The sequence below is a fragment of the Mesoplodon mirus genome (assembly GCF_964341445.2).
Source record: "Mesoplodon mirus genome assembly, chromosome: 13".
Classification (NCBI taxonomy): domain Eukaryota; kingdom Metazoa; phylum Chordata; class Mammalia; order Artiodactyla; family Ziphiidae; genus Mesoplodon; species Mesoplodon mirus.
In genome coordinates, this window is record NC_138989.1 from 15,940,792 (window position 1) to 15,956,008 (window position 15,217).

Sequence of the window (15,217 nt, forward strand, 5' to 3'; positions counted from 1 at the left end):
CGTGCCGCAGAGCAGCTGGGCCCGTGAGCCATGGCCGCTGGGCCTGCGCGTCCGGAGCCTGTGCTCCGCAGCGGGAGAGGCCACAGCGGTGAGAGGCCCGCATACCACAAAAAAAAAAAAAAAAAAAAGACACTGATGAAAGAAATTAAAGACGACACAAAGAGATGGAGAGATATAACATGTTCTCGGATTGGAAGAATCAATATTGTGAAAATACTATACTACCCAAAGTAATCTACAGATTCAATGCAATCCTTATCAAACTATCAATGGTATTTTTCACAGAACTAGTACAATTTGTATGGAAACACAAAAGACCCCAAATAGCCAAAGCAATCTTGAGAAAGAAAAACAGAGCTGGAGGAATCAGTCTCCCTGACTTCAGGCTATACTACAAAGCTACAGTAATCAAGACAGTATGGTACAGGCACAAAAACAGAAATATAGATCAATGGAACAGGACAGAAAGCCCAGAGATAAACCCACGCACATATGGTAACCTTATTTTTGATAAAGGAGGCAAGAATATAAAATGGAGAAAAGACAGCCTCTTCAATAAGTGATGCTGGGAAAGCTGGACAGCTACATGTAAAAGAATGAAATTAGAACACTCCCTAACATCATACACAAAAATAAACTCAAAATGGGTTAAAGACCTAAATGTAAGGCCAGACACTATCAAACTCTTAGAGGAAAATATAGATGGAACACCCTATGACATAAATCACAGCAAGATCCTTTTTGACTCACCTCCTAGAAATGGAAATAAAAACAAAAATAAACAAATGGGACCTAATGAAACTTAAAAGCTTTTGCCCAGCAAAGCAAACCATAAACAAGACTAAAAGACAACCCTCAGGATGGGAGAAAATATTTGCAAATGAAGCAACTGACAAAGGATTAATCTCCAAAATATACAAGCAGCTCATGTAGCTCCATATCAAAAAAACAAACAACCCAATCCAAAAATGGGCAGAAGACCTAAATAGACATTTCGTCAAAGAAGATATACAGACTGCCAACAAACACATGAAATAATGCTCAACATCACTGATCATTAGAGAAATGCAAATCAAAACTACAGTGAGGGGCCTCCCTGGTGGCGCAGTCGTTGAGAGTCCGCCTGCCGATGCAGGGGATACGGGTTCGTGCCCCGGTCTGGGAGGATCCCATATGCCGCGGAGCGGCTGGGCCCGTGAGCCATGGCCGCTGGGCCTGCGCGTCCGGAGCCTGTGCTCCGCAACGGGAGAGGCCACGACAGTGAGAGGCCCGCATACCGCAAAAAAAAAAAAAAAAAAAAAAAAAAAAAAAAAAAAAAAAAAAAAAAACTACAGTGAGGTATCACCTCACACGGTCAGAATGGCCATCATCAAAAAACCTACAAACAATAGATGCTGGAGAGGGTGTGGAGAAAAGGGAACCCTCTTGAACTGTTGGTGGGAATGTAAACTGATACAGCCACTATGGAGAACAGTATGGAGGTTCCTTAAAAAGCTAAAAATAGAACTACCATATGACCCAGTAATCCCACTACTGAGCATATACCCTGAGAAAACCATAATTCAAAATGAGTCATGTACCACAATGTTCATTGCAGCTCTGTTTACAATAGTCAGGATATGGAAGCAACCTAAGTGTCCATTGACAGATGAATGGATAAAGAAGATGTGGTACATATATACAATGGAATGTTACTCAGCCATAAAAAGAAATGAAACTGAGTTATTTGTAGTGAGGTGGATGGACCTAGAGTCTGTCATACAGAGTGAAGTAAGTCAGAAAGAGAAAAACAAATACTGTATGCTCATACATATATATGGAATCTAAAAAAAAAAATAATGGTTCTAATGAACCTAGGGGCAGGACAGGAATAAAGATGCAGACATAGAGAATGGACTTGAAGACACGGGGAGGGGGAAGGGTAAGCTGGGACGAAGTGAGAGTAGCATTGACATGTATACACTACCAAATGTAAAATAGATAGCTAGTGGGAAGCAGCCGAATAGCACAGGGAGATTAGCTGGGTGCTTTGTGACCACCTAGGGTGGTGGGATAGGGAGGGTAGGAGGGAGACGCAAGAGAATAGGGATATGGGGATATATGTATAAATATAACTGATTCACTTTGTTATACATCAGAAACTAACACAACATTGTAAAGCAATTATACTCCAATAAAGATGTTTGAAAAATAATGCAATAAATATAATATTTCACTTTCACATTTTTCAATAAAAATAATTGTAGTTTCTTCAAAAAATTTAGGGAGTTATTATTAATATTGTCAATATCATCCCCATTTTATAAATAAGAAAACTCACATGCAGAGATTTATCACAAGATCAGATAGCAAGTGATCCCTGGCTAGAAGGATAATACCCTTTCTGCAGCACAACTGCCTACTGGTTTTCTGTCTTTCTGTAGCACAGAGATACTATTCAATGTAAATGTATGTGTGACCTCAGCTAAGACATTTATTGTATACAAGCCTCAGTTTTTTCATCTTAAAGTCCTACTTCATAGGGAAGTTGTGTTGAGGCTTAAAATGATTTAGTGCCTGCAAAAATGTTTACTTTGTAATTAATAAAGCACTGAACAAATTTATGAGCACTTTATAGTGGCAAAACCTGGTGCTTAATCATACCGTTTATAACAGAGTGATGATATTTTTCCCAACTAACGTATGCTAAATTTTGCAATACCGCAAAAAAACACAAGAGGGTGTTCATTATGTTTTGATGTCAATGGCAAGTCATTTAACAAACATTTTGGGCCACTGACTATGTGAAAGTCTCTGAGATTGTCAGAATTTTTGAGGGGCTCAAGTAAATAATTCTGCACTTTATTCACTGTGATACGTTTTCTAAAGTCGCAGTTTCTAAGAGGTGCTTTGTTCAGGAAGCTGGACAAATAAAGGTGCTGACATTCCCAGTCTCAAAAAAGAGCTGTGCCTAAGCTTTTCCTTGAGAATATTACATGCCTGGACAGCGAATAATCCTAAATGGGTATGAAACGGAGCAGGACCCTGTGGTCCTTGCCCCCCTTGTCCTCAGCCTGCCTTTTGTCTGTGGAAAAACTTTAGACAAAGAATAAGTTTAGTCAGAGAAGTGAGAAAATGCAGAAGCAAAGAAAATCAGTCAAACAGGACAAAACAATAGTAGGTAGTCCGTAAGCAAAGTCAAGGACCTTTAGTTTCTTCTCAAAGACTACAGATGATATTCTGAGCCATATCCTGTGTCTTATAGAGACTAAAACCCCCACCAAGTGGAAGAAGTTAACTACATGATGACCAGACTGTAGCCATGACATAAGCTGCCATAATTCCAAGAACTGGCCTGAAGAAAATGGGAACAAACCAACCCTGGAACTGAGGATTAAGTGTACTTAAACAATCAAGATGACACTGTTCAGAGCACCGAAAACCCATTTGAAGATGACTGTCAGAGCTGATTGTGCTGTTTCTATATGTAGCCCCCTCCCTCAGCCTATAAAAACTCTTGTCCTTGATTGTCAGGGGTGGGTAGGGGCGAGGTCGGCCCTTTGGATAGGAGTTCCCCCCTCCCCCTCCCCCCGCCCCGTTGTCGGCATCCAAAATAAAGCAAGCTTTCCTTTTCACTAACCTTTCCTCTTTAATGGCTTCTGAGTGGGGAGCAGCTGGACCCACTTCTGGTTACAGGTATAACATGCAGCCTATTAAGATGACACTCATAACGGTATGGAGGTTCCTTAAAAAACTACAAATAGAACTACCATATGACCCAGCAATCCCACTACTGGGCATATACCCTGAGAAAACCATAATTCAAAAAGAGACATGTACCAAAATGTTCATAGCAGCCCTATTTACAATAGCCCGGAGATGGAAACAACCTAAGTGTCCATCATCGGATGAATGGATAAAGAAGATGTGGCACATATATACAATGGAATATTACTCAGCCATAAAAAGAAATGAAATTGAGCTATTTGTAATGAGGTGGATAGACCTAGAGTCTGTCATACAGAGTGAAGTAGGTCAGAAAGAGAAAGACAAATACTGTATGCTAACACATATATATGGAATTTAAGAAAAAAAATGTCATGAAGAACATAGGGGTAAGACAGGAATAAAGACACAGACCTACTAGAGAATGGACTTGAGGATATGGGGAGGGGGAAGGGTAAGCTGTGACAAAGTGAAAGAGCGGCATGGACATATATACACTACCAAACGTAAGGTAGATAGCTAGTGGGAAGCAGCCGCATAGCACAGGGAGATCAGCTCGGTGCTTTGTGACCGCCTGGAGGGGTGGGATAGGGAGGGTGGGAGGGAGACGCAAAAGGGAGGGGATATGGAAACATATGTATATGTATAACTGATTAAATTTGTTATAAGGCAAAAAATTAAAAAATTAATTAATTAATTAATTAATTAATTAATTTAAAAAAAAAGATCACACTCATCCTTAATCTGTATGGGAGGCAGACATGTTTAGAAGTCACATGTTTCAGCAAACGTGGCAACTCTGCCTTTACTGTAGTCTGAAGGATCCCACTGAAATCTCTGAGGCTTTCAGAAGCATCTGATCACTGTGTTTGTATCCTCAGTCAACCAGAACCAGAAAAAGGCTACATGATTCCAGGGGACACACCCAGGAAGCGATGGTTTGGATACATCAAGGTGAAAAGCTCTAGCCACCAGCAACAAGCAAATGGAAGAGAATGGAAAATTCAAGCCAAAAGATGTCACATTGTGTACATGTTACCTTAAGGGCTTTGATGCAGTTAAAAAACAAACAAACAAAAACTATAAGATATACTGTGCCGTTTGTTTTGCAAAAGACAATAACTATTCTTATTTTTAATTCTAATATGAGCAAAGAACTCTCTTATTTACATTCATTAGTCAGCTCTTTAATCTTTACAGACTATTGATTAAGAGTGCAGTCTATGGGGGGCTTCCCTGGTGGCGCAGTGGTTGAGAGTCCGCCTGCCGATACAGGGGACATGGGTTCGTGCCCCGGTCCGGGAAGATCCCACATGCCGCGGAGCGGCTGGGCCCGTGAGCCGTGGCCGCTGAGCCTGCGCGTCCGGAGCCTGTGCTCCGCAACGGGAGAGGCCACAACAGTGAGAGGTCCACGTACCGCAAAAAAAAAAAAAAAAAAAAAAAAAGAGTGCACTCTATGGATCAGATCCATGCTATGGGCAAGTTACTGCACCTCTTTGAGTCCCAGTTTCCTCATAATAGTATCCTCTATAGAATTTTTGGGAGGATTAAATAAAATAAAGCAAGGCTCATAGAACAGTTCTAGGCACATAGCATATAGCATTGGTCTTATTTATCCCAGGTGTATAACTTTTAGCAGAATACTTGGCACACAGTAAGATCCCATAGGGTCCTGCTCCATTACATCATCCACAACCGTGATGTAGATGGTGATGCTGGTGGCGGTGACAACAAGAACTAACATTTATTTAGCCGTTACCATGCATCAAATACCATTCTTAGTGATTTTATGTACATTAACTTATTTAATCTTCCCAAAAACCCTGTGAGGTATATATGGTTATCTCCATTTTAGAAATGAAGAAACAGAGTACAAAGTGGCCAGAAATGCTTGTAGAGGGAATGAACAACCATGTTCTTTGATGCCTCCATGCCTCTTGCATTTATTGTTCCAATTGCCACTTTCATCTGCCAAATTTGTATCTATTCTTCCAAATCCAACACAAAAACAAACTCTGGTGCAAAACTTTCCTAAATCTCCTAGAAGAAATAACTTACAATTATTAATTTACCTGTTTGCTTTTCCCTTGAATGTGTGTTCTTCAGAACAGGAATTTTTTTTTTTTTTTTTTTGCGGTACACAGGCCTCTCACTGTTGTGGCCTCTCCCGTTGCGGAGCACAGGCTCCGGACGCGCAGGCTCAGCGGCCATGGCTCACGGGCCTATCCGCTCCGCGGCGTGGGATCTTCCCGGACCGGGGCACGAACCTGTGTCTCCTGAATCGGCAGGCGGACTCTCAACCACTGCGCCACCAGGGAAGCCCAGGAATATATTTTATTCATTTTAAATTCTAGCTTTTTTCCTGTTTTATAGCACAGATAAGCAAATATAAAAAGTTTCAACTTTATGCCGGTTCCCAAAAGTACTTTGAGAATTCTATTGGTCTATAAAATGAAGCATTTTCAGAAAAAAGTTCTCCGCTTTCGCCTCCTATTGAGAAAATTCGCTCTGTATACAGTACGAACGAGGAAAAACTACATTTCCCATGATGCCCCTGACCCGGAAGGAAGTGAGACTCGACACCTCCCGTGATTGCTTATAGACCGGAAGCGGAGGCCTTAGTTCTTTTCCCCATCTTGCAAGGTAAGAGTGGTGTGGCCTCTCTGCAAGACTCGATTTCAGGATCCCAATCTTTCGCCATCCTAACCAGGAGGGTATCAAGTCGACAACTGCAGGGGTCGGACACGCTCAGGGCCATTTGAGAGGCCTCCCAGACGCTTCATTTCTCTCGCTTGGGTTTACGGTGGGGCACGAAGAGGGTGCTGTGGGGCACGAACAGTGTAAGGTGGAATGCTGCAGAGGCTCCGGGGCTCCGGTTGCTCGCCACCCTCCCGGGCTGGGGAAACAGGGCCCCTCCAGGGATCCGTAGTGGGCCAGTGGGGCAGCAGGGACAAGGGCGGCGGCGCGCGCTCTGAATTCCGGACCTGGGTTCCAAAAGACGACGCCGAACTTGTCTCCGCCACGTTGTGGATTGAGACTGAGGACAAATGCAACTTTTCCCGGCTCCTCACGTCCGCGGCCGGAAGTCGCCTGCTGGGCTTCGCTTTTTTCAGTTTGGCCTGAGTTTGGGCCATTTGTGTGTGTGTGTCTTCGCCTCCTAAACGGAATTTCTTGAGTGAGACAGTCTGATAAGAGCAAAAGTCCTGAAAGCAAACGGTTTCAAGTTACAGCCTCGCTGCTTCCTGGCTGTGGAGATTGTTAAAGCTAAGTCTAGGATTTCTAATTCGTAAAATAGAAATAATGGAATAGGGACTTTTGACCTCTAAATATATGTAGCAAACAAATAATAGTTGTGAGATATATTCAAATCGTCAAGAAGGTTATACTGTATTGGGGAGACAGCCCAAAAGTTAACCATTTATGGATGTTGTTGCAGATGAGTGGCGATTTGGAGGAAGGCCTGTATCTTATAGTGGGAGGGATGTAAAAAGGATGGAGGAGGAGGATGAGGACTTGCAGTCTGGGAGGCCTGTCGATGTATAGCTATGAGATAATTGGTGAAATGCCTTTTTAAAAATATATGTATTGGTAGATGGCGGGTGAAAAGGCTGAGAAGCCAGATACTAAGGAGAAAAAACCTGAAGCCAAGAAGGCTGATGCTGGTGGCAAGGTTAAAAAGGTGAAGCAGGTTAAGAAGGGGAAGCCCCACTGCAGCCGAAACCCTGTCCTGGTCAGAGGCATTGGCAGATATTCCCGATCGGCTATGTATTCCAGAAAGGCCTTGTACAAGAGGAAGTATTCAGCAGCTAAATCCAAGGTAAGGGATAAGGGGAAGCCCTGAGCATTATGTCTTAACATTAAAATGTTTGTCTGCCTCTGACTTTTTGACGCATTTGTGTCCTACTAGGTTGAAAAGAAAAAGAAGGTGAAGGTTCTTGCTACGGTCACAAAACCAGTTGGTGGTGACAAGAATGGTGGTACCCGGGTGGTTAAACTTCGCAAAATGGTAAGATTTGGCGGAGATTGTACTTTGGGTGTTTAGTTGAAGCTTGAATCCTGTGAGGATTTTTTTTTTTTGGCTGCGTTCGGTGTTGGTTGCTGCGCTCAGGCTTTCTATAGTTGCGGTGAGCGGGCCTCTCATTGCGGTGGCTTCTCTAGGTGTGGAGCACGGGCTCTAGGCACACGGGCTTCAGTAGTTGTGCCGCACGGGCTTAGTTGCTCCGTGGCATGTGGGATCTTCCTCGGCCAGGGCTCAAACCCGTGTCCCCTGCATTAGCAGGCGATTCTTAACGCCTGTGCCACCAGGGAAGCCCTCCTGTGAGGATTTTTGTGTGTGTGTGCTTAGGTTTTAGAAGTGTATGTTTATCAGAGGATTATTATTGGAGGATAGTTCTGGGTTTGCAACTTCACCTTATTATTTACTGTTCTTAAGTAGAGTTACTTTTCTGTCCTTTTGATTCTTGTAAAATGTGAATAAAGTTTTGACTCACAGGGTTGTTGTGAGACACCATGCGTGGAGCCTAGGATGCGGCCAGGCCTGTAGAACATTTGTCCACTAGAGTGGGTGTTTCTTGGCCTCTCTTTACCATGCACAAGACCCCGCGTTTTCTCTGTGAAAAATAAAGGTTTGCTCTGTGATTTCCATTATGGGACTATTCCAGATTTATTACACTCTTCACAGTTGAATATTACTGCGCCAGAGGGGAAATGGCGCTTTGATTTCTTCTTGTCACGGGTTTTGTGAGCTGATTTTTCTATTAGGTATTAATGTTTGTGGTAAAAGGAAGACCATCCACTAAAATGATACAGTTAGAAATAGATTATCTTGAGTTACTTGTCATAAGCGAAAGAGTCTTTGTGTGGGGTCTTTTCTGAAAATTTATTTATTTTTGGCTGCATTGGGTCTTCGTTGCTGCGCGCGGGCTTTCTCTAGTGGCAGAGGGGGCTACTCTGTGGAGCACAGGCTCGAGGCGCAGGGGCTTCAGTAGTTGTGGCTCGCGGGCCCTAGAGCGCAGACTCAATAGTTGGGGTGCTCGGGCTTAGTTGCTCCACGGCCTGTGGGATCTTCCCAGACCAGGGCTCGAACCCGTTTCCCCTGCATTGGCAGGCGGATTCTTAACCACTGTGCCACCAGGGAAGCCCTGTGTGGGGTCTTATTTTTACAATAAATGAACTGGCAGTCTTGATCTAAACTAATGTCTATGGTTTTATACAATTTATTCTTTGTGGATAAGATGGAAGTGATGCATGTTAATGTGAAGCATATGAACACACTTAATTTGAGCTGGAAAACAAGCCATGCCTTTTTTCATAACATACAAAATTGTGTCAGGCGTGTGTTTCTGGAGAAGTAGGGACCCCAGAGGGTCAGGGACCCCAGAAAAGCTTGAGAATCACTGCTACACAACAGTGTATAATGATAGCTTGCCATGTAATCTCTAAAGTTTGGTTTATTCCGAATTTACAAAGGTAACTTGCTTGATGCTTTCCCTCTTTGCTTGGATGCAGCTCCTTCAGTTAAATGGATTCCGCCCTATGTTTTGCATGTAAAGCTATTGAAGCAGCGTTGATCTTTTCTACCTTTAAAACGTTAGACGTGAAAATGCAATAGTGTGAATAAAGTGTTTCAAGTAACTACAGGATTGTAGTGAAGGTTTCACTGACCTCAAAACCAGCTCTACTGACTTGACTAGCTTATTTAAATAAGTTGGACCTATGGGCTCTCTCCAGCCTAGGTATTATCCCACTGAAGATGTGCCTCGAAAGCTGTTGAGTCACGGCAAAAAACCCTTCAGTAAGCATGTGAGAAAACTGCGCGCTAGCATCACTCCTGGAACCATTCTGATTATCCTCACTGGGCGCCACAGAGGCAAGGTGAGCAGAGCATGACACTTGAGGTACCTGAAGTACTTGATCCTAATAAGTTTGCGCTCTGGATAGGATTTGTTTACCTGTGTTAACTGCAGTTAGTAGCAAGAGGTTCTATGGGAGAGGTGAGAGTGATCCATAACAAAACCAACAACCGAGTCACTATCATAACGTGTTTAGTCAATAATAGACGATAACTTATTACCAGTTCCTGTCGTTGGTAATACTAGTTACAAGTGATTCAGATGTCCCTGTACCCGAAAATGTTGATGTATTTGAGTTAACTTCTTAGGATGTATTTGCAGGGATAGAATTACTGAGTTAAAGGGTATTAGTTTTTTTTTTTAATGTTAAAAGTAGTGGCTGCTCATTAAAAATCAAGCACACAAAAGGACTGCTCGTATCCTAGAGTCACCCCTGTTATTAGTTTGGTAAGTTACTTCCAGAACTGCTGCACATATGCATATGTAGAAATTTCCTTTTTTACCAAATTTAGGAACCTGTGATTTGATTAATTCAGAAGTCAGTTTCTAATTGGTGGAACCATCTAGCATTTCTTTTTAATCTGCAGAGGGTCATTTTCCTGAAGCAGCTGAGCAGTGGCTTGCTACTTGTGACTGGTAAGAAAATCCTTGGATTTAATATACTCTGAAGTTTGCAGGTCTCCCCACCTTCAGTTTTACTGAGAAATAATTTATATGCATCACTCTTGCGAGTTTAAGGTGTACAATGTGATGGTTTGATTTACATATATTGTGAAATAATTATTGCAATAGGTTCAATATCCATCTTTGCATTTAGATAAAAGAAAAAACTTTTTTCCTTGTGATGAAAACTCTTAGGATTTACTCTTTTGACGGTTGTGTTTTTATTTAAAAAAATTTTTTTTAATATTTATTTTGGGTGTGCCTGGTCTTAGTTGTGGCATGTGGGATCATTAGTTGTGGCATGCTTGTGGGATCTAGTTCCCCGACCAGGGAACGAACCCGGGCCTCCTGCATTGGGAGCGCAGAGTCTTACCCACTGGACCACCAGGGAAGTCCTGAAGCGTGTGTTTTTAAATGCTTGAAGTATACATTTTGCTCCCACCTAAATAGAAGTTTCAGTGTCATGAGATTCTTTGCCCTATTTCATTGCTTTATGTACACGGGAGTTCTGAGGAAGCAGGTATTTAAAGTTTGCGTGGCAACATATCACCAGGTATAGCTGCCACCTAAAATGCAGAATGGTTGGCTACTAACTCCTAGGAATGCATCCTTCATAAGACTTGTAATTGGCCTGCCATTTGGCACCAGGAGGGAGTTCCTGGATAGGGGGAGAGAACTGTTTACTCCAAAAAACAGTGCTCAGTTTAAATTTGTCCTCAAGGACCAGTGATTTTTTTTTTTTTTTTTTTTTTTTTTTTTTTTTTTTTTTTGCTGTACGTGGGCCTCTCACTGCTGTGGCCTCTCCCGTTGCGGAGCACAGGCTCCAGACACACAGGCTCCGCGGCCATGGCTCGCGGGCCCAGCCGCTGCGCGGCATGTGGGATCCTCCGGGATAGGGGCACGAACCCGTGTCCCCTGCATCGGCAGGCGGACTCTCAACCACTGCGCCACCAGGGAAGCCCAGGACCAGTGATTTTTGACCAACCTGTATAAGTGACTATGCTGTCTCCTAATCTGAGTAACTTTAAAATTTGAGGGTGGGGGGAACCTTGGACAAACTGAGATCTTGAAAAAAGCCTTGATGCTGATAGTAGAAAGCAGTTTGGAATTTCTTTGGATCCAGAGAAAAGTTAGAACTTCAACAGGTTTCTTCAAATCCAGTCAGTTCTTGAATCTTTGCATCCCCTTTCCCCTCACTATATTTTCCCCTCTTAGGGCCTTTGTCCCTCAATCGAGTTCCTCTGCGGAGAACACACCAGAAATTTGTCATTGCCACTTCCACCAAAATTGATATCAGTGGTGTGAAAATCCCAGAACATCTCACGGATGCTTACTTCAAGAAGAAGAAACTGCGTAAGCCCAGGCACCAGGAAGGTGAGATCTTCGACACAGAGAGAGAGGTAAGCTGTTTCTGTCTCTAATAGCTCTGGCTGTCCTACTTGGGAGTGAAAATAAACAAGGTTAACAATTGTTGGAAGAAGAAAAGCTGTAAATAATGAGGACTATCTGGGAAATAATATTTTTCCAGATTCTGCTAAATTCAGTAGTTCTTAATGGCAGCTAGGAGCTCAACTCAGAATCTTGAGGTTTTAGTGAAACTCCATGAACTACTGTTCTGTTGGGAATTTATGATCATTTATATCCTTTGGGTATTAAAGTAGACAAAAGGATAAGAGTTGCTATTATTAGTATTAGTATTATTAGTATTTTTAAAATTATTTTATTTTTGGCTGCATTGGGTCGTCGTTGCCGTGCATGGGCTTTTCTCTGGTTGTGCCGATCAGGGGCTACTCTTTGTTGTGGTGCGCGGGATTCTCATTGTGGTGGCTTCTCTTGTTGCAGAGCATGGGCTCTGGAGCGCTGGCTCAGTAGTTGTGGCCCACGGGCTTAGTTGCTCCGCGGCATGTGGGATCTTCCCTGACCGGGGCTCGAATCCATGTCCCCTGCATTGGCAGGTGGATTCTTAACCACTGCGCCACCAGGGAAGCCCAAGAGTTGCTATTATTATATTAAAAATAGTTTGTAAAAAAAAAATAAAATAAAAAATAGGTTGTATTTCACAGCCCTCCAAGGAAGGAATTATCAAAATTGACTTCTAGGGACTTCGCTTGTGGCGCAGTGGTTAAGAATCCACCTGCCAATGCAAGGGACACGGATTCGAGCCCTGGTCCAGGAAGATCCCACATGCCACGGAGCAACTAAGCCCGTGTTCTGCAATAAGAGAAGCCACCACGATGAGAAGCCCGCGCACCACAACAAAGAGTAGCCCCCGCTCACCACAACTAGAGAAGGCCTGCGCTCAGCAACGAAGACCTAACACAACCAAAAATAAAAATAAATTAATAATTTTTAAAAATTGCCTTCTAAATATTCCTGGGATTGAGTACTTGTGACGTAGGATTTCTTAGTTAATGTGGAGTTTGGTACTTACACCCATTTTTTTTTTTAATGATTTTTCTTTTTCTTTAGAAATATGAGATTACAGAGCAGCGGAAGGTTGATCAGAAAGCTGTGGACTCACAAATTCTGCGAAGAATCAAAGCTGTTCCTCAGCTCCAGGGCTACCTCCGCTCTGTGTTCGCTCTTACAAACGGAATTTATCCTCACAAAGTAGTGTTCTAAACTTCTTACAAAGAACCTAATTAAATAATTGGGTCCATTTCCTTTGTGTCTTTTTTCTTTTTTTTAATCTGCCTGAAGGTGTGGTATGACTCAGCCAACTTGATGGGATGTTAGCCTCTACTAAGAGGAGTGGGATTGGAGGGGAGTGCTATCAGCTGCAGTGGAATCCCCTCTTTGGATCAACATCCTTAGCTTCCTAAGTGTCTTCTCAGCTTTTTCACCCGGCACCTACCCATACAAAGTAGTGGCATTTCCCCAGCCATCATTATGAACAGTACTAACTGTACATAGATAAGAAACAACTATGGGCTCTCAGGCCACAAACTTTCCTCCCTTCCCATGACTTAACAACCATTTCTGCCCAATTCAGCCCCTCTCCACAGACATTACTATTAGTTTCTTGTGTATCTAGTTTCTTAAAGCATACACAACAAATTAGTATAATTATTTACCTTTCCGCGTTTTTAACCAAAAACCCCATGTGCAGTACATGCTGTTATATAGATAACAAATGAATTCGATTATTCCATAGGAAGTGTTCATCTTTACTGCTGCATAGTGTAGTATTGGATTCTATGGATATTAGGGTTTCCATCCTTTGTAATTATACAGGTTTCCCCTGCTATCCAAAAGTAGAGTATGCTTCTGAAACCTTGTGTAAGCCAAAATGGCATAAAGTGAAGAAATTACCTTATGACACATCTTGCTAACAGGCATAAAATGGGATAAAACACAGATGCTCACAATTCAAAGTGATGGCTCTGGATGCTGAGATGCCAGAGTGTAGTTGCAGGGAAGGAGCTTGGCGGTGCCACTCCCACTGCCCAGACATGCTGCCGTCTCTAGTGGCTCTCTGCAAAACAAAACCGCTGTTTTCCCCCTTTGCCTTTTTTCATAAAAGTGAAAATCTTGATTTTTTTTCCAGTTAAAGACACAAATGAAGTTCTTGCTCGGTTAAAGCAAACTTTCAGAAAGTGCTGGGTAACGGAGTGCGATGTAGTGAGTAATCTGAGGTGTGTGTACAGATGAGCAAGCATCAGGTAAGAAGTAGCTTTTTGCTGAGTCAGGATGTAGGCAGTTTTGGTAGGTGGTGCCAAACTGCCCTCCATGGAGGTTGTACCAATTTATACTCGTGTAAGAGTGCCCGTTACCCTACAGGCTCCCTAAAATGATGTTTCATTAGACATGGGTTTTTGGCAATAGATAGGTGAAAAATCACTGATGGGCTTTTAAAGTTGGTTTTATTGATAATTTACATTTAGTAAAATTGATTTTTTTGTGTGTGCAGTGCTGTGGCATCTATGCAGTTTGGGAAGCACCACCAAAGTTCCTTCCAAAAGTCAGTTTCCACTCCTAGTAACCACTGATAAAATTTTTGTTTTTCTAGTTTTGTCTTTTCCAGAACATCATGTAATATGTTTTGTGGCATAATATCTGTGACATTTGTTCACATTAATGGTTCAGTAGTTCTTTTGTCAGTCAGCATTCTATTGTATCAGTGTGTCACTGTTTATTCTAAAATAATACCCATTGAAAGATACTTGGCTTGTTTATAATTATTGGAGATTATGAATAAAGCCACTATTAACATTCACATACAGGGTTTTGTGTGGACATATGTTTTCATTTCTCTTGGGTTAGAATAATTAGAAGTAGGATTGGCTGGGTTGTGTAGTTTAACTTTGTAAGAAAGTTTCAAACCCATTTTGTATCTCACCAGCAATGTGTAACAGTTCCAATTATTCCACTTCCTTCTCAGCACTGGCTATTTTCAGGTGGTTTTTTTTTTAAATTGAAGTATAATTGACAAATTAGTTTTAGGTGTACAGCATAATTTGTTATTTGTATATATTGCAAAATGATCACAATAAGTCTAGTTGACACCCATCACCATACATAGGTATAAAATTTTTTTTCTTGTGATGAGAACTTTTAGAACTTTTAAGATCTATTCTTAATGACTTTTAAATATACAATAAAGTGTTATTAACAATAGTCATCGTGCTGTATATGACATTCCCATGATTGTCTTTGTTAATTCTAATGGTTCCAGTAAGTTTGTACTGATAGGTATATAGTGATAAGTTCTGATGCATTTTTTGAAACAAATTCCAACATCACTTGTGACTAAAGCCCTTTAAGTGGCTCCTTATCACTCTAAGGTTTGGCTCCAAAATTATGGCCATGAGTCCTCTGATTGGCCCATTTCTCCAGTCGACTCATTTTTACTCTGCCCCTCAACATACTAAGTTTCTTTTAGTTCCTCAAATTGGGCTGTTTTGCCTGCTTCAGAGCTTTGGCACACCCTGATGTTGAACTGCCCTTCCCACCATGTGACTGGCCCCTACTAAATAGTAATGATAATATATATATTT

The 15,217-nt window shown here is 42.0% G+C and overlaps 1 protein-coding gene across 1 annotated transcript; it reads left to right on the forward strand.

Moving 5' to 3' along the window:
* The first annotated feature begins 6,329 nt into the window (after positions 1-6,329).
* On the forward strand, positions 6,330-12,883 carry RPL6 (ribosomal protein L6). The gene is made up of 7 exons (XM_082641653.1): positions 6,330-6,348; positions 7,298-7,522; positions 7,613-7,711; positions 9,436-9,579; positions 10,145-10,193; positions 11,436-11,620; positions 12,690-12,883. The coding sequence occupies exons 2-7, from the start codon at positions 7,298-7,300 to the stop codon at positions 12,840-12,842; spliced, it is 855 nt and encodes a 284-aa protein (XP_082497779.1). The 5' UTR covers positions 6,330-6,348; the 3' UTR covers positions 12,843-12,883.
* Positions 12,884-15,217: the final 2,334 nt, after the last annotated feature.